At 36.2% G+C, this 20872-nt stretch overlaps 1 protein-coding gene across 16 annotated transcripts in view; it reads right to left on the bottom strand.

Annotated features, from left to right (window-relative positions):
- SBF2 (SET binding factor 2) overlaps nucleotides 1-20872 on the bottom strand; it is a 468341-nt gene that overhangs the window by 111318 nt on the left and 336151 nt on the right. For all 16 annotated transcript variants that reach the window (XM_082341354.1, XM_082341355.1, XM_082341356.1 and 13 more), the window contains one exon: nucleotides 15269-15337. In XM_082341354.1, the coding sequence (XP_082197480.1) occupies nucleotides 15269-15337 (69 nt within the window). The remainder of the gene's footprint in view (nucleotides 1-15268; nucleotides 15338-20872) is intronic.

Below are 20872 nucleotides of genomic sequence, written 5' to 3'. Positions count from 1 at the left end.
GTGTGCTCCTTAAGGGCAGAGACCTTGACTGTTCACTTTGTATAACTAACACTTGGGACATGGCGGTTGTAGTTCAATGTCTATTAAGCTGAATTGTACTGGTAGGCTGTCTTATTTCCCGAAGAATGAATAAAAGGGCCCCCGACCTTTGAAAATATAATATGAAAAAGCTGAAAAGTCCAGAAAAATGCTCCATAAATACTTGTTAATTCTTCACTGGAAAACACAATAATAATTAATATCTGTTCTTGAGCGTTAGAGTAAATTATTCTATAATTGCCTTGTATCACTAGTTTAAACTATGAATATTAAACTAATATTAATAAAGAACAGTAATTCCAAACTAATTATACAATTATAGAGGTTTTCCAGGAGGACCAGGAGAAAGGAGCAGCCATGTAAAACTGGAAAGAAAGAGTGAGAGAAGCAAGAAGAGGTTGTGCTGAGAGGGATGAGGAGGAATGCTAAGCTGTCCTAAAGAAAAGAAGAAAATAAAGGGAGGAAGTAAAAGCAAGATACTGTTTTCCTGGCCATTCTAAAATTCTGCTGCGCTGGAGGCATCTGCTATAATGAACACATTCATTCACATATCTTTTCCAGGCCAAATTTGGATTCAGCCCAGTGTTGATGCCTGTCTTCACTTTGAAACGTTTTTCTGCTGACATTTTTAAGATTAGTATTTGATTTTACAGCAGAAAAAAGATGAAAAAAGACCCTTCATCACCCCCCATCTTTTTTTGGCCGAAAATGTAATTCTTTGAGACCTGTTATAGGAAATGCAATGTATCCAGATCACGAAGTCTAAGAAAAACAAAATTCTTTTCCTATTTTGTAGATTTTTAAGAATCTCTCTCGTCATTTATCAATGGGGGAAAAATGAAGACTGATGAAATATTTATTTTTTATTACTATAAGATTTTTCTTCTAGCAGCAATCTTCCATCAGTTAGAATCTATAGTAGGATCATATCTATAGTAGGATAAGTAGGGTCCATGTTAATGACTAAGAGGCAAAGCCAGTTAGTTATTCAAGAAACTAAGTCATCAAAGAAATGCAAAACTGCATCTGGTGTGACTCTGAGTACTTAGTAGGTTTTATATTAGAAATATGTGGAAATTAGAGATTTATAAATAATGATGTGTGATAATTATTTATTAAGTTAACCATAATATACAGTTAATCAGCATCTCCTAACTTTGCCTCCTCCAAGCCAAAGCTTAATGAAACATCCTTGCTGGATATATGGATGAAATGATTGGAGGAATGAGGAGGTAGGAGTGAGGCCAGTTCAATACCTCTAAGAAAAGAGACAAAAATACCCAAAACTCCAAGAAGTATGCTGCATAGTTGGGACTCACGAGGGGAATCGTATTATAGTTAAAGAATACGAGCTTTGGAGTCAAGTACAACTGAGTTTGAGTCCTGGCTCTGCCACTTACTTGCTCAGTGGTACAGATTCTCTCTAAGCCATAGTTCCTTTGTCTTAAAATGGGAATAATACTCACTGAGTTGGATTAGGTACAGTAAACCAAATGTAGCATCTTGTACACAGTAAAAATTCAATAAATATTATTATTCCTATCACCTTCCTCTGGATTTCTGTTCTTTACTGTGTTCTATTAGGTGCACAGGCATATATAAGAGATATACAGCTTTGACATGAAAGACACAGATAATAGATTTTAGTTTACTTATTTTGGGGGGGGCAGGTGTTGGGCGCAGAATTACTGCTAGAGTCTGGTGGCAGGAAGGTCATCGTTCAGGAGATCTACTAGCAAATTCTGTGATTCTCCATGCTTTAATGTTCACTTTCTGCTTCTCTGACTGATTAGGTAAGCTAGGTTTACACAAATGACTTTTTTCAGATTTTCAAGAGATTTTCTTAACACACTATGCTGAATATACTTACTTTGGGCTTTTATATTTTGAAATGGAAATGATACCTAGGTCTCAAATTTTATTTAGTCAGATAAGCTAGTGGATATTCATTTAGAATGTATAAGCAAAAGTTAAAATTTAGCAATGGAAAAATTAAGAACTATAAAATCATGTAGAGAGAAATGTAAAATACATTTCTTCAAACTGAGAAATCAGGCTTTACATCTCATATTTTTTCTAATATATTTACTAAAAGATAATTAGTTTAATTATATATTACATTTGAATTAGGTATAAATTGAAACAATACAGAAGGTGACTTAAGCACTTAGGGTGTGAAAAATTTTTCATTAATAATTAACAGCCCTAAAGAAATTTTCTAAAAAAAATAGGTGAACTTCAAGTATATTATGCTCAGTGAAAGAAGCAGACATAAAAGAACATATATTGTATGATTCCATTTATATAAAATATCCAGAAAAGGCAAATTTATAGAGACAGAAAGTATATTAGTGGTTGCCAGAGAGTGGAGAGTGACTGTAAATGGGCATGAGATTTCTTTTTGGGGTGACGGAATTGTTCTAAAATAGGATGGTGGTGATACTTGTACAATGCTTTAAATATACTAAAAGTCACTGAAATGAAACTTAAAACGAGTGGATTTTATGGTATTTAAATTATACCTCAATAAACCTATTAATAAAAATAAATCTTCCATGTGGCTGGATTTTAGAAAACACATTTTTACATGCTAAATGAAACGAGGATTTTGAAGAAGAAATCTATTTCTACTGTGAATGAGAGCCTGAAAAATGCTCTTATGGTGAAATAAGACCTAGCTCAATCAATAAATCAATAAACATTCTCAAAGTGCCATCTGCATATGAAGATCTTTGGAATCTGGAAAGGCAACACATCAGGGTGTTTGAATTGAGGTAAATAGGGTGTTGCTTTTTCCTCCCCGGGTAAACATAAACCACAGTGAGTACCAAAGGAGAAAGTGTCATCTCTCCTGGGAGTCATTTTGAGCAACAGTAACCAACAGATGTGCATCAAAGATGTAATGGGAGGGATTTGGCATACTTTGATAGACTCTGGACACTCTCCAGATTACCCGGGTTATTAATAATTGCAACAGAGTGACCCTAAGTTACATGGGTCACTAGAGAAGGTACTAAATGGTGGTTCATGGTAGAGGGGCCCATGGCCTTCACTGTTGCTCAGTGCTATCGCTAGGAAACAGTAACACAGGGGTATCCGATTTTGGTTCCACTTCTGCACTGAGTATTGGTTTTATCTTATGCTTTAATTATTTTTCTTCCCAAAAAAGTAACATTTAGACAAGAACCCCTGCTTTAAACTTTGAGTATATATTTTGGTTCTTAATTTAACAAACATGATCTTTGAATAAAAAGGACCTAAGTAAACAAAGAGTAAACCAATGTTATTCATTAACTGTGAAATGGTTCCTCTGTCAATAGTTAATTAATGGATACAACATTAGACGGTATGCTTCTTGAGGGTAAGGACCATGTTATTCATCTGTAACTCTGCAACAAACATAAGCACAGGGCTTGGCACACCTAATAAATGTTTGCTGAACTGAGAATGAAAGCACCATATAAATAATAAACATAACAGGAATGTAAAAGATTATATTATTTTTCACCATAAAACTAACGCTAATAATTTAAACCTAGCTGTTAAGGCACTACCTTCAAGAAAGGCTTTGAAAAAACCATGTTCACAGAAAGATAGACAAGATTAAAAAGGCAGAGGGCTATGTACCAGATGAAGGAACAAGATAAAACCCCAGAAAAACAAGTAAATGAAACGGAGATAGGCAATCTTCCAGAAAGAGAATTCAGAATAATGATAGTGAAGATGATCCAAGACCTCGGAAAAAGAATGGAGGCAAAGATCGAGAAGATGCAAGAAATGTTTAACAAAGATCTAGAAGAATTAAAGAACAAACAAACAGAGATGAACAATACAATAAGTGAAATGAAAAATACACTAGAAGGAAACAATAGCAGAATAACTGAGGCAGAAGAATGGATAAGTGACCTGGAAGACAGAATGCTGGAATGCACTGCTGTGGAACAAAATAAAGAAAAAGAATGAAAAGAAATGAAGACAGCCTAAGAAACCTCTGGGACAACATTAAATGCAACAACATTCGTGTTATAGGGGTCCCAGAAGGAGAAGAGAGAGAGAAAGGACCCGAGAAAATATTTGAAGAGATTATAGTCAAAAACTTCCCTAACATGGGAAAGGAAATAGCCACCCAAGTCCAGGAAGTGCAGAGAGTCCCATACAGGATAAACCCAAGGAGAAACATGCCGAGACACACAGTAATCAAATGGGTAAAAATTAAAGACAAAGAAAAATTATTGAAAGCAGCAAGGGAAAAATGACAAATAACAAACAAGGGAACTCCCATAAGGTTAACAGCTGATTTCTCAGCAGAAACTCTACAAGCCAGAAAGGAGTGGCATGATATACTTAAAGTGATGAAAGGGAAGAACCTACAACCAAGATTACTCTACCTGGCAAGGATCTCATTCAGATTCGATGGAGAAATCAAAAGCTTTAGAGACAAGCAAAAGCTAAGAGGATTCAGCACCAACAAACCAGCTCTACAACAAATGCTAAAGGAACTTCTCTAAGTGGGAAACACAAGAGAAGAAAAGGACCTACAAAAACAAACCCAAAACAATTAAGAAAATGGTCATAGGAACATACATGTCGATAATTACCTTAAAGGTGAATGGATTAAATGCTCCAACCAAAAGACAAAGGCTTGCTGAATGGATACAAAAACAAGACCCATATATATGCTGTCTACAAGAGACCCACTTCAGACCTAGGGACACACACAGACTGAAAGTGAGGGGATGGAAAAAGATATTCCATGCAAACGGAAATCAAAAGAAAGCTGGAGTAGGAATACTCATATCAGATAAAATAGACTTTAAAATAAAGAATGTTACAAGAGACAAGGAAGGACACTACATAATGATCAAGGGATCAATCCAAGAAGAAGATATAACAATGGTAAATATTAAAAAAAAAAAAAAAAGATATAACAATGGTAAATATTTATGCACCCAAAATAGGAGCACCTCAATACATAAGGCAACTGTTAACAGCTCTAAAAGAGGAAATCAACAGTAACACAATAATAGTGGGGGACTTTAACACCTCACTAACACCAATGGACATATCATCCAAGCAGAAAATTAATAAGGAAACACAAGCTTTAGATGACACAATAGACCAGATAGATTTAATTGATATTTATAGGACATTCCATCCAAAAACAGCGGATTACACTTTCTTATCAAGTGCGCATGGAACATTCTCCAGGATAGATCATATCTTGGGTCCCAAATCAAGCCTCAGTAAATTTAAGAAAATTGAAATCATATCAAGCATCTTTTCTGACCACAGCGCTATGAGATTAGAAATCAATTACAGGGAAAAAAATGTAAAAAACACAAACACATGGAGGCTAAACAATACATTACTAAATAACCAAGAGATCACTGAAGAAATCAAAGAGGAAATCAAAAAATACCTAGAGACAAATGACAATGAAAACACGACGATCCAAAACCTATGGGATGCAGCAAAAGCAGTTCCAAGAGGGAAGTTTATAGCTATACAAGCCTACCTCAAGAAACAAGAAAAATCTCAAATAAACAATCTAACACTACACCTAAAGGAACTAGAGAATGAAGAACAAAAAAAACCCAAAGTTAGCAGAAGGAAAGAAATCATCAATATCAGAGCAGAAATAAATGAAATAGAAACAAAGAAAACAATAGCAAAGATCAATAAAACGAAAAGCTGGTTCTTTGAGAAGATAAACAAAATTGATAAACCATTAGGCAGACTCATCAAGAAAAAGAGGGAGAGGACTCAAATCAGTAAAATTAGAAATGAAAAAGGAGAAGTTACAACAGACACCGCAGAAATACAAAGCATCCTAAGAGACTAGTACAAGCAACTCTATGCTAATAAAATGGACAACCTGGAAGAAATGGACAAATTCTTAGAAAAACACAACCTTCTGAGACTGAATCAGGAAGAAATAGAAAATATGAACAGACCAATCACAAGTAATAAAATTGAAACTGTGATTAAAAATCTTCCAACAAACAAAAGTCCAGGACCAGATGGCTTCATGGGTGAATTCTATCAAACATTTAGAGAAGAGCTAACACCCATCCTTCTCAAACTCTTCCAAAAAATTGCAGAGGAAGGAAAACTCCCAAACTCATTCTATGAGGCCACCATCACCCTGATACCAAAACTAGACAAAGATGTCACAGAGAAAGAAAACTACAGGCCAATATCACTGATGAATATAGATGCAAAAATCCTCAACAAAATACTAGCAAACAGAATCCAACAACATATTAAAAGGATCATACAACATGATGAAGTGGGATTTATCCCAGGGATGCAAGGATTCTTCAATACATGCAAATCAATCAATGTGATACACCATATTAACAAATTGAAGAATAAAAACCATATGATCATCTCAATAGATGCAGAAAAAGCTTTTGACAAAATTCAACACCCATTTATGATAAAAAACTCTCCAGAAAGTGGGCACAGAGGGAACCTACCTCAACATAATAAAGGCCATATATGACAAACCCACAGCAAACATCATACTCAATGGTGAAAAACTGAAAGCATTTCCTCTAAGATCAGGAACAAGACAAGGATGTCCACTCTTACCACTATTATTCAACATAGTTTTGGAAGTCCTAGCCATGGCAATCAGAAAAAGAAATAAAAGGAATATAAATAGGAAAAGAAGAAGTAAAACTGTCACTGTTTGCAGATGACATGATACTATACATAGAGAATCCTAAAGATGCCACCAGAAAACTGCTAGAGCTAATCAATGAATTTGGTAAAGTAGCAGGATACAAAATTAATGCACAGAAATCTCAAGCATTCCTATACACTAATGATGAAAAATCTGAAAGAGAAATTAAGGAAACACTCCCATTTACCACTGCAACAAAAAGAATAAAATACCTAGGAATAAACCTACCTAGGGAGACAAAAGACCTGTATGCAGAAAACTGTAAGAAACTGATGAAAGAAATTAAAGATGATACCAACATATGGAGAGACATACCATGTTCTTGGATTGGAAGATTAATATTGTGAAAATGACTATACTACCTAAAGCAATCTACAGATTCCATGCAATCCCTATCAAATTACCAATGGCATTTTCTACAGAACTGGAACAGAAAATCTTAAAATTTGTATGGAGACACAAAAGACCCCGAATAGCCAAAGCAGGCTTGAGGGAAAAAAACGGAGCTGGAGGAATCAGACTCCCTGACTTCAGACTATACTACAAACCTACAGTAATCAAGACAATATGGTACTGGCACAAAACCAGAAATATAGATCAATGGAACAGGATAGAAAGCGCAGAGATAAACCCACACACCTATGGTCTACTAATCTATGACAAAGGAGGCAAGGATATACAATGGAGAAAAGACAGTCTCTTCAATAAGTGGTGCTGGGAAAACTGGACAGCTACATGTAAAAGAATGAAATTAGAATACTCCCTAACACCATACACAAAAATAAACTCAAAATGGATTCAAGACCTAAATGTAAGACCGAGCACTATAAAACTCTTAGAGGAAAACATAGGAAGAACACTCTTTGACATAAATCACAGCAAGATATTTTTTGATCCATCTCCTAGAGTAATGGAAATTAAAAACAAAAATAGGGGCTTCCCTGGTGGTGCAGTGGTTGAGAGTCTGCCTGCCGGTGCAGGGGACATGGGTTCGAGCCCTGGTCTGGGAGGATCCCACATGCTGCGGAGCGGCTGGGCCCGTGTGCCACAGCTGCTGAGCCTGCGCGTCTGGAGCCTGTGCTCCGCAGCAGGAGAGGCCGCGATGGTGAGAGGCCCATGCACCGCGATGGGGAGTGGCCCCCGCTTGCCGCAACTGGGGAGAGCCCTTGCACAGAAGCGGGGACCCAACACAGCCATAAATAAATAAATAAATAAATTTATTAAACAAAAAACAAACAAAAAAAACAAACAAAAATAAACAAATGGGACCTAATGAAACTTAAAAGCTTTTGCCCAGCAAAGAAAATCATAAACAAGATGAAAAGACAACCCTCAGAATAGGAGAAAATATTTGCAAATGAATCAAGGGACAAAGGAATAATCTCCAAAATATATAAACAGCTCATGCAGCTCAATATTAAAGAAACAAACACCCCACTCCAAAAATGGGTGGAAGACCTAAATAGACATTTCTCCAAAGAAGACATACAGATGGCCAAGAGGCACATGATAAGGTGCTCAACATCACTAATTGTTAGAGAAATGCAAATCAAAACTACAATGAGGTATCATCTCACACCGGTTAGAATGGGCATCATCAGAAAATCTACAAACAACAAATTCTGGAGAGGGTGTGGAGAAAAGGGAACCCTCTTGCACTGTTGGTGGGAATGTAAATTGATACAGCCACTATGGAGAACAGTATGGAGGTTCCTTAAAAAACTAAAAATAGAATTACCATATGACCCAGCAATCCTACTACTGGGCATATACCCAGAGAAGACCATAATTCAAAAAGACACATGCACCCCAATGTTCATTGCAGCACTATTTACAATAGCCAGGTCATGGAAGCAACCTAAATGCCCATCTACAGACGAATGGATAAAGAAGATGTGGTACATATATACAATGGAATATTACTCAGCCATAAAAAGGAATGAAATTGGGTCGTTTGTAGAGACGTGGATGCAGCTAGAGACTGTCATACAGAGTGTCATACAGAGTGAAGTAAGTCAGAAAGAGAAAACCAAATATCGTATATTAACACATATATGTGGAACACTGAAAATGGTACAGATGAACCGGTTTGCAGAGCAGAAATTGAGACACAGAAGTAGCAAAAAAAAACGTATGGACACCAAGGGGGGAAAGCGGTAGCGGTGGGGTGGTGGTGTGATGAATTGGGAGATTGGGATTGACATGTATACACTGATGTGTATAAAATGGATGACTAATAAGAAAAAAAAAAAAAGAAAAGCAGAAGGTGAAAAATTTCTTAAAATGTTTTGACTTCTTACTATGATCTGCCCACGTTTATAGACAATTTATCTATATTAAATTGATCTCCAAACAAAAAAATAAAAAATAAAGAAAAAGAAAAAGGAAAAGAAAGGCTTCATAAGTTAAAGACACATGAAATACATACAACTTTGTAGAAGTAGAAAAAAGGAACTGTAGAGAAAAAAAAAACCCTAAACTTACAGTGGCTGTGGTGTAACAAATTCCCAAAGCTCTAATATAGATAATGTTGTATGTGGAACATCTTTTACTCTAAGTAAAGCTCTAAAAGATAAACATTTGTTTCATCTAGGCCAATAAAATACTTCACTTTTATGAGAATGGTAAGTATATACATAATTATCTTTTTATTAAAAAGAAAACACATGCTGAAAACTATAAACCATTGATAAAGGAAACTGAAGATGATCCAAAGAAATGGAAAGATATCCAATCTTCTTAGATTGGAAAAATTAATATTGTTAAAATGGCCATACTACCCAAAGCAATCTACAGATTTAACACAATCCCTATCAAAATAACTATGACATTTTTCACAGAACTAGAACAAAGAATCCTAAAATTTATATGGAATCAAAAAAGGCCCAGAATTACCAAAGAAATCCTGAGGAAAAAGAACAAAGCTGGAGGAATAACGCTTCCAGACTTCAGGCTATACTCCAAAGCTACAATAATCAAAACAGCATGGTACTGGCACAAAAACAGACATATAGATCAATGGAACAGTATAGAGAGCCCAGAAATAAACCTGCACACCTACAGTCAATTAATCTGTGATAAAAGAGGCAAGAATATACAACAGATAAAAGACAGTCTCTTCAATAAATGGTGTTGGGAAAGCTGGACAGCCACATGTAAATCAATGAAATTAGAACACTCCCTCACGCCATATAGAAAAATAAACTCAAAATGGATTAAAGACTTAAATTTAAGACATGACACCCTAAAACTCCTAGAAGAGAACGTAGGCAAAACATTCCCTGACATAAATTGTAGCAGTATTTTCTTAGATCAGTCTCAAAATATACAAGGCAAAAGAAATAAAAGCAAAAATAAGCAAATGAACCTAATCAAACTTAAAAGCTTTTGCACAGCAAAGGAAACCATCAACAAAATAAAAAGACAACCTATGGAATGGGAGAAAATATTTGCAAATGATGCGACCAACAAGGGGTTAATAAGCCAAAATATACAAACAGCTAATAAAACTCAATATCGAAAAAACAAACCCAATCAAAAAATGGGCAGAAGCCCTAAATAGACATTTTCCCAAAGAAGACATACAGATGGCTAAGAGGCACATGAAAAGATGCTCAACATTGCTAATTACGAGAGAAACGCAAATAAAAACCACAGTGAGGTATCACCTCACACCAGTTGGAAAAAGTATCATCAAAAGTCTACAAATAATAAATGCTGGAAAGGGTGTGGAGAAAAAGGAACCCTCGTACTCTGTTGGTAGCAATGTAAATTGGTGCAGCCACCATGGAAAACAGTATGGAGGCTCCTTAAAAAACTATAACTAGAGCTACCATGTGATCCAGTAATCCCACTCCTGGGTACATATCCAGAAAAAATGAAAACTATACTTCAAAAAGATACATGCACCCAATGTTCACAGCAGCACTATTTACAAGAGCCAAGACATGGAAACAACCCAAGTATCCATCAACAGATGACTGGCTTAAGAAGATGTGGTATATATATATATATATATATGTGTGTGTGCGTGTATATATATATATATATATATATATATATATATATATATATATATATATATACACGCACACACACGCAAACACACACACACACACACACACACACACACACACACACACACACCGTGGAATATTACTCAGCCATAAAAAAGAATGAAATATTACCATTTGCAGCAACATGGATGGACCTAGAGAATATTATACTTAGTGAAGTAAGTCAGACAGAGAAAGACCCTCTCTGACTATATGATATCACATATATGTGGAACCTAAAAATAATACAAATGAATCTATATACAAAACAGAAACAGACTCATAGACATAGACATAGAAAACAAACTTCTGGTTACCAAAGGGGAAGGAGGAAGGGACAAATTAGGTGTATGGATTAACAGATACAAATTACTATATATAAAATAGATAAGCAACAAAGATTTACTGTATAGCACAGGGAATTATATTCAATATCTTGTAATAACCTATAACGGAGTATAATCTGAAGAAAAAATAAGTGCGTCATCTTGCTGTACACCTGAAACTAACAGAATATTGTGAATCAACTATACTTCAATTTAAAAAAATAGCTGGTTTACTTAGAAAGAAAGAAAGAAAGAAAAGAAGCAAGAGAAGGAGGGAGGGAGGAAGGAAGGAAAGAAGGAAGGAAGAAAGGAAAGAGGAAAGGAAAAAGGAAAGGAAAGGAAAGAAAGAGGCACCTGATCCATCATCTCGCCTACCTCCTTACACAGAGCAGGCTTTGGCTTCCACTATTAAAAAAAAATACATATGTGTGTGTGTGTGTGTGTGTGTGTGTGTGTGTGTGTGTGTGTGTGTGTATATATATATATATATATAGTCATTAAAAATAATTAGGTATATATGCTCTATACTAATTAGGTATATAGGAGGATCTCCAAGATGTACTACTAAGTGAAAAAAGCAAGGTGAGAAAACAGTGTGAATGGTTTGATCATTTTAGTTTAAAAAAAGCTAATTTTATCTGCGTATCCTAGCAATAATACACAACTTTTTTTCCCAGGAAGAAATCAACTGTCAGAAGAAATGGAGTAGAGGTGGGAAAGGGAGCGTTTACGTTGCATTTTGTATCTTTCTGTACTATCTGAATTTTCTAACCATGCATATGTACTACTTTAAGAAAATGTCTATCTGACTGATGAAACTGTAGACCAGTTTGGTTATTTATTTATTATTTATTGCATTATAAAGACTAATGTAAGTTCCTAGTGGCCACATCAATGTTTTGTTCATCTTGCTGCCCAAGATGCTGCCTGGCATAGTAACCTTTTACGTTCCCATAAGATAGAAGTTCAGAAAGTATCTAAGAATCAATATGATCCACTCCCTAACCCTCTCTGTTGGTTATCAATGCAGTGCCTCTTTCCTCCAAATCTACCTTTCTTTGCCTTGCTTTGTGGTACTGGAGCTGGACCTGTAAAAATTTCTCCTTTGCCAGTTGGCACAATTTTAAGCTTTGTCAGTAGGGACAGAGCAATATGAAGTGGTTTCTTTTCCTGGTTCTGGTGTGCTTTTTTCTTCTTGCTCCTGTGACATGTACCTGCTAGTCGTGTGTGGGACAGCCAATTGTGCTCACCACTGTGCGAGTTTCAGTGGTACCCTAGTGAGTGGATTCCTAGCAAGTCTTGCCAGAACTCCACTAGGCAGTTTCCTGCTTGCCAGCCCTGGTCTGTGGCCCTTCAGTGAAGTTCACCTCAGTGCCATCCAGTGGCCACAGAAACACCTCTCCAACAAGGTCTGAATCTCGGTCTTGTTGGGGAGTGGCACCCTCCAAGTTTAAAATTCTCTTTATTTCTTAGTAGTTAATCCCCTATTACTACTTAATAACTCCTTATATTAAAATTTTCCTGTTCATATTACTGGTATGGTTTCTGCTGCCTAATTGGACCTTTCATGCCCAAATCAAATTAAACCAAAAGAAATCAAGTAAAATCAAGCCAAGTCAACAACAAAAAATTAAATCTATAAACCCATCATAAAACATAAGTTTGTATTATTAAGTTTGATAACACAGAGAAGAGCATGGCATGTAGCCCAACTTGTTAACTAATTGCATTAAAAACTTCCACAAAACAAAAAAACACGGTGTGATGGTTTTGTACTGTGTAAACTAAGCTAAGCTAGAACTGTATTTCCCAGAATTCTCTTTCCTCCATGATTCTAGGTTAGGGTTGACTACAGAGAAATTTCTCTAAGATTTGGAAGGCAAAAATGAAGCAGCAGCCATTACACTCTGAAGGTCAGTACAGGATGCCAGGTTCTGCTGTATCTCATACACTTTGTTGCAGATCTGCTGGACCATCTTGATGTGTGGAAAGAACTGTGCTCACATTTCCTCCAGTTCCTTCTGGATCTCTTCCTTTAGCTGCTCCTAGTCAGAGCCAGGCACATGTGTAGCTCCATGGCCAATAATGCTGCTTCTTTTTCAGGTCACCTGCTTTCTTGAGGTTGGAGGACTTTAAAAGACATACATAGATTCTAGTTTGTCCTTGTTCTTCCCTGTATCATGCCCAGCTTTTCTTCCTGACTGCTGATTATGACTGCTTCCTGATGATCTATAGTGACTTCAGGGCCACAGGCAGACCCTAATTCAAAGCTTTCCATAAACTTCTTCCCCAGCTTCTATAACAATGTAAAAGCTGGTCCCTATAATAGATTCCTTACTTCCCATCACTCATGGTGCTTCTGCTATGATGATCAAACCCTCACTAATATACACTATAAAACAGATAAATGATCCAGCTTAAAAAAAAAAATCTTAAGTAATCTGGATTTCTTGAGCAATTGAGTTTCTACTGTCAATTCTTATTTCCCCTATGTTTCTTCTAATTTATTTCTACATAATATCTAAGTTTAAAAAATAGATGTTAAAGTGGGAAAATTTTTAAATGCCATTTTCTTTAACAAATGCCCATGTGAGGGCCCATATGAAGGCTAGTTAGAACCAAGTTTTTTGGTTCCTCTGAGATACGGAGACAAATTTCCTTGGTGGCTTAAGATACAGGAGAGCCTGACCTATTTTTGTAACATTATTCTCCATGCCAGGAGGGGATTAAGATGAAGAACTACTAGGGAGAGTTCCGAGAAGACTAGTATGTATGCATTTAAGAAAAACTAGAGTGGGCCTGGAGATAAGTTTAAGCTGAGGAGGGAAAACCAAAAGATGATGCCCAAGCTCCAGCTGGTTGTCATGAGTTTCTAAACCCAAATTCATTTGTTTAACATTTTTGAGATTTGTCCTTGTTTCCTGAGCATGCTCAGTATGACCTGCCAGGTCTGAGAAGTGTGAGTCTCATAAATTCCATTTTCTGTTTTAGAAGAGGATGGGAAGGTAAGGAGGAAGAAAGAGGAAGTGAGTTAGCAGCAGAGAAAGAGTTCCTGATTATGGAGAACCTTTGGGTTAAGACCTTTAACTCACAGACTGTGGACAAATCATTTGAAGTAAAGTTTTTAAAAAACTGAGTTTATCAAGAAATATTTATTGGGTACCTACTAAGTGCAGGAAGGGGGCTAGACCTCATCAGTTAGAAATGGTGGATGAAACAAAAAGGATGGGCAGAACAAGAAGAGTAAGAGAATACTGCCAGCATCTAAGGGCATGGATCATTTCATCACTCAGCTAAGGCACTTTATCTGGCGCCTAGTTCTCTACTAAAACAGATCTAGGAATATTTGATAATCTCTCCTGACTTAGAGCCCATGAAACATGGAGTAGCTTTAGCCAGAAGTCCTTCCATAAGTCCTGGGCTTCCTGAAGCTACCTGCACACAGCTGCACAGTGAGTCAGCCTGGCTATCACAGGTTTATTGCTTCCTACTGTACATTTCAGAAGGACGTATTCAATGTGCTGTTCAGAGTGTGGCTATTTAACTCCTTACAAGTCCTTCACAGGAAAAGAGGGAATAAGAGTTTGCTGGATTTATTTACCCTAAGAATTAATCTCTCTATGAAAAGCCATGGATAGGACAACTACAATAAATGACAGAATTAAGAAAAGCACTGAACATTCTGGAAAATTTTCAGAAGGTTCATAGAAATTGCCAGTGAAGTTAAACTCTAATTTCTGCCTCCATTTATTTATCTAGCTTGTTCATTTGTTCATTCATTCATTCAACAAACATTTATTGATTGACACTGGGATACAGCAATGAATAAGACAGACAATATCCCAGCCTCATGAAATTTATTTTCTTTGGTGGGGGAAAACAGTGAAACGTAAACTAACCAACGCACAACATAATTTCAGGTGTTATTAGGTGCTCTAAAGAACAATAAAGTAGGGATGGAATGGTGGGGTTATATCTTAGATGATTTAACATTATATATTACATATTTTACACATAGCATGCAATAAACGTTATAACAAATATAACCACAGATATGTCTTAGATACACTAAGGGGACAGGATTGATGTAGTTCCATGATAAATCAAACTGAATACATCTATATAAATCATAATGACATATATAGACCAATGAAACTTACCCTATAGAAAGCACTGGTCAAAGGGAGTAATGCTGCAGCAATGTTATATTCTTCTAAACTTGAACAATCCTTAAACAAAACAAAGAGAAATGAGCATTATTAGGACATTTACCAGAAATCACAAATATATGGAAACAAAAATCTATGATACATTATTTAGTGTCCTAAGGGGTTTTTACTTTTATTTCAAGTCGTCATTAAGGCTTACCTAGATAAGTGTGAAAAAAAAGTATGAAAAAATACTGTCCCGAAGCACATCCTTTTTTTAAAAAAATTTATTTTATTTTTTTTAATTAAAAAAAATTCTTTTTTTTTGCTCATGCCACGTGGCATGTGGGATCTTAATTCCCTGGCCAGTGATGGAACCCATGCCCCCTGCAGTGGAAGCACGGAATCTTAACTACTGGACCTCCAGGGAAGTCCCCTGAAACCCATTCTTTTAGAAATGATATAAAAATACATTTGAGAAAGATGTTTTCATACACTATTGGTGAGTAGCTACTTTTACTTTCCTGTTTTACAAAAATTGTGTTTACAGCTGTGCAATTTGTCCAAAAATTTTTGGAGGGGGTTTTAGTATATTTAACTACTATATTTCATTGAATCTGAGATATACATTTTCTCCCCACAGTTTACCTTCTCTGAGACTGGGATGTATGTTATAATTGAAATAATATATTTTTTCTTAGTCTTACACATGAAGGGTTTATATGTAAAATTCTGTTATTGATCAGGCAAGAAATACCACTGATGCCAAAACCTCTTGGGTGAAATGTTGTTGGGGAATGGGACAGTCAGAAAATCTCAGTGGGAATGTAAAATGGTGCAGCTGCTAGGAAAACAGTACGGCAATTCCTCAAAAATTGAAAAGTAGAATTACCCTATAACAGTAATTCTACTTCTGGATATATACCTAAAACAACAGTGACTTGAACAGCATAGGGGGGCCATGGCCTGGAACAATGCTCAAGGGTAATACCCTTAGAGAGATCAGGTACAGTAATTTCAGCCCCAACCTTAGACAATATAACTATTGCCATCAAAATGCAAATTCATCAGCTATCAGCCGTTCATATGTTTGTATGAATTGATTTTAAACTCACAGAGCTGAGACCTTAGTATCAATTATTCCAATGCAATTCCTCTACTTTTCAGATGAGAAAAAGACGCCTAGATGTCAGCCAGCACTGGAATTTAGATTTATCTACCTATCAGCCTGGTGCTTTTTCCTCTAAACACCGCCTTTTGTACTTGATTGCTTTCCTCATATTCTTGAGGTGGCGGATATGAGTTTTTTGAGCTGCCAGCACTGATTTTGGAATATGAGGGAGGGAGAACAGGCCTCAACAGCAGAGCAGTTGGAGGCTTAAAGCTGCAAAAGGGCACTGGTGCCAGGGACAAGGCCCCTAGAAAAAGGAGAAAGAGTCAGAAGCAAAGAGAAAATACACCATAGACAACCTTGGTCTATTTCAAAATACTACTACGGCTTGGCAGGGCTGAGGGTGTAGTACTGCCCTGAGGAAAAAAAGGAGGAAACTTTCTTTCAGAAGTCATGGCCCAAAGGTGGGCATCTCTTCTAATGCTAGTCTTGCTTAGCATGAGTACATTTGGTATTATGATCTGCTAAAAGAGTTCTTAATAGAATTTCATGCATTTTTAACTATGAAAAACACAGCTGTAGAATACACTGAATGTCCAACTCCAGAAAACACTGAAACAATACTGGGTTACAAGACAAATCTCTGTAATAAAGAATCATTCTCATATACGTGACATTCTCTGACCCAATTTAAATAACTAAAAGATAGGCTCAAACTTCCTATACTGTTCTAAAAATAATAGTTCTAATTAATTCACCACACAAACATTTATTGGATAAATGAATAAGTGAATGAATAAAGGAATAAATTCAAGAAGAGAGAGAAATGAGAAGAAGCTAAGGACAGAAACCTGGGAAAGATATTTATAGAGCAGGAATAAAGGAAAATCAAGATGGGAAAGAGAAGTAGGAGAAAGCAGTACTATAGTTGTCAAGAGAAGAAGAAACGACCAATAGTGTTGAAATCTTCAGAGAAATTCAGTAAAATGAAGATTGAGAAAAAGCCAAGAAACTTGTGAATCAAAGAGGTCACTGGTGACATGATGCGGGTATAAGTGAGTAGAGTAAAAAAGGCCCTGAGTGTAAATGCTCAAAGTTGTAAAGGGAAGGAAGCTGTTTGAGGAGTTATGACATCCAAATGGGTAGCTGAATGAATCTTGGTAGGGCTGAACCAGATGAATACTAAGATTCTATGTAATCCTTTGATTCTATAAGAATTAGAAGGGACCCAAGTACACCAAGGAGGAAAATCCAAGGGAGAGAGAGTTGAAAAAAAAGGTCACTGGTAGAACAAGGTCTCTGTGATATGGCTGCTAATCAATGTGGTCCCCATTTCTAAGGGGGAAACATCTCATTTCCATAAAGAGCAAATAAACAGAACTTATATTAACCAGCAGGATCCCTGAATATTTCAGCAAATATAACTTATTAGGAGAGAGAAGCTTGGTTCTACAATGGAGACTCAGGCCTACCTAAGAGGCTTCTATAGGAAAAGCGGGGAGAGTGTCCTCAGACTGTTGTGCAAACACTAGTTTTATGGAGTACTGATAGCTGTTACTTGGGGGGAAATTGGGGAAATGCTGGGTAAACAAAATTAAGTGCAATGTTTTTGTTTTAAAAAACTGTAGGACTTCTCAGGGCTTTATACTGTGACTGGATGAAAGGAATTTGGTGGCAGCATTTCCAACCTAATTTGACTAAGAACATTTTTTTTAGAAAGCAATTGAAAAATATATATATATTTAAATTGAGGGCAATTGTTATTTTATTACTATTATTTTTAAAAAATTATTTATTTATTTATTTATGGCTGTGTTGGGTCTTCGTTGCTGTGTGCGGGCTTTCTCTAGTTGAGGCGAGCGGGGGCTACTCTTAGTTGCGGTGCGTGGGCTTCTCACTGCGGTGGCTTCTCTTGTTGCGAAGCACAGGCTCTAGGTGTGCGGGCTTCAGTAGCTGTGGCACGCGGGCTCAGTAGTTGTGGCGCATGGGCTTAGTTGCTCTGCGGCATGTGGGATCTTCCTGGACCAGGGATCGAACCCGTGATCCCTTCATTGGCAGGCGGATTCTTAACCACTGTGCCACCAGGGAAGTACAGAAAAATATATTTTGAAAAAATGATTTAATATCATAAAAAATCTTCTGAGAGCACTCCAACCAAAAGATCATTTAAAAACTTAGTTATGAGCTTTTATTTCTTGACTTATGGTCATATACTGACAGGCATTTTTACTGTAAAGAACTAAAAATGCTAGATAATATATTTAAAAATCTTTAATGCAAGGCAATGAACTGGCAAGGAAGTAAGAAACACTCAGGCCAAAATATAAGTTATGTGGGAACCTGGAGAGATACAGCACTAAAGTGCAATTTTACCTCAAGAACAGTTGGTGAGCAAAGTAAATTTGAGTATTAGTTTTGAACAACTCAAAGCACTCAAAAGATAGGAGACAAAACCCAGCACTCGCTAAAGGTAGGAAGTCCATTAGGAGAACTACCTTATGGTAGGGACCCCCTAGGGCCACCTGAAACACCAGATGGAAAGTCTGAGATATAAAATGATAATTCAGCAAGGGAAGTAATGAATATGTGAGTAAATTAAGCATACACTGACTATATAAAACACAAAATAATGTCTTTCAGTATCAAAGAAAAATAAGATACAACTAAAATATACAACCACGGTAGCACAGACATTGTAAGGTGGTGGACTGGAGCTGGATTTTAATAAATTAAGTAAACATTTAAATTTCTCTGTATTACTGCCAAAGGAACAGAATGGGTTACAACTTCTAAACTAGTGGGGGGAAAAAATTGACTGAAAGAAAAATAACCCAAAGGAAAGCAAGAAAGAGGAAAAGAAACTCAGAAAAAGGAAACAATCAAAAAAGAACAAAATAAGATAGTAGGAATAAATAGAACTATAATAGCAGAAATAGACCAAATACTCTGGTTAAAAGACAACTATTGTAAGAAGAAATGGGAAGATGTTGGTAAAAGAGTACATATAAGATGAATAATGGTCTGAGAATCTAATATATAACATAGTGACTATAGTTGATAATACTGTATCATATAATTAAAATTTGCTAAGAAAGTGGAACTTAAGTATTCTCACCCCTCCCCCAAAAGGGAAATCTGTGAAGTGATGGATGTGTTAATTTGATTGTGGGAATCCTTTCACAATGTATGGTATATTAAGTCATCACGCTGTACACTTTAAATATATTACAGCTTTATTTGCCAATTATACCTCAGTAAAACTGGAAAAAGTATATAGGCCATGTAGGAAAACACCACACCTTTTTCCTATTCTCTGTCATCTCCATGGATTGTATAAAATAATCCCAGAATACAGCAAAAAGTGTGAATCATCTTTTTCTTCCTGACTTATTCCTCACCCTCTTGCTTAGGACACTGCTATGCACAAGAATGTCATCCCCTGTGTCCTAGCACATCTGAGTTTCTTTAACAGAAATGCCTTGCATGTTTCTGAAGACTGTCATGAGGCCCAAGGCAATAAAGTTCAACAGACTTGAGCTGTAATCTTCTCCTAAGGAAATGGCTGGGATGCCAAGATGCCTTTTGACTTTGATTTCACAGCAGGGCTTCATTTGTAATGATGCTGTCCAAACTTTAAATGACAACAGCTGTGATATGAAGTCCCACACACTCATTTATAAAAATTTCCCACAAATTAAAAAAAAAATTAAACAATGGGGAATTTCAATCCATGACCAATTAGCAGGGAACAGGCAATCATAAAACATTTAGGGGCTATTTATTATCTTACAAAATGTTTACACATTGTAGTGCATGTCTCAAACCTGAGCGCCAGTCAAATGCTGATTGCAAAATATAAATATAAAATTCTTTGCAAATCACGTTAGAGATATTCTAAGTTAATTAGATTGAAAAATGGAAAAAATTTTGAAACAATAAGTACAACTATTGACATAGCAATAGCATTCCAGAATAGTGCAGTTATCTGTTGGGGAATCAGTCCATAAATACACATCCTGAAGTCCCCTGTGTTTTGGCCACGTAATAGCAAAGTAGTTACAGACATACCAGGCAATTTATAAGCCTGCAAGGACTTGAATGCCTATACATGTTTTATTCTGAACTTTGCTATGTAGTTTACCTTTAATTTTCCTCCTACAACTGAAGAGTGAGCCCTGCAATCTTAATTTCTCATTACCCTCAATTACTTCATATTTTGATTTGCATACCTTTGGACTGTCATGACCAGCATTCCCATTTTTGTAAAACTTTGGAACCTCTCAAAAACGATATAGGTAAACATTAAAGAAAAAAATAAGACTGAAAGGCAGAATGTCTTATAAAACTGACTTTTCTTGAGTTTAGACTTGATATAGCTCAGAAAAAAATTTTTTTGAATTGTCCAAAACACTGAGAACATTTGTATCTTCTACACAGGGACAAAAATTAAAACTACCAAAGCCCCAAATACCTCTGTATATCATGTTAGTCTCCTGCTCAAAAAT

The sequence above is a fragment of the Balaenoptera borealis genome (assembly GCF_965194805.1).
Source record: "Balaenoptera borealis genome assembly, chromosome: 11".
NCBI classification, from domain to species: Eukaryota; Metazoa; Chordata; class Mammalia; order Artiodactyla; family Balaenopteridae; genus Balaenoptera; species Balaenoptera borealis.
The sequence above is the reverse complement of the archived record's forward strand: the minus strand, read 5'-3'. Positions and strand labels throughout refer to the sequence as shown.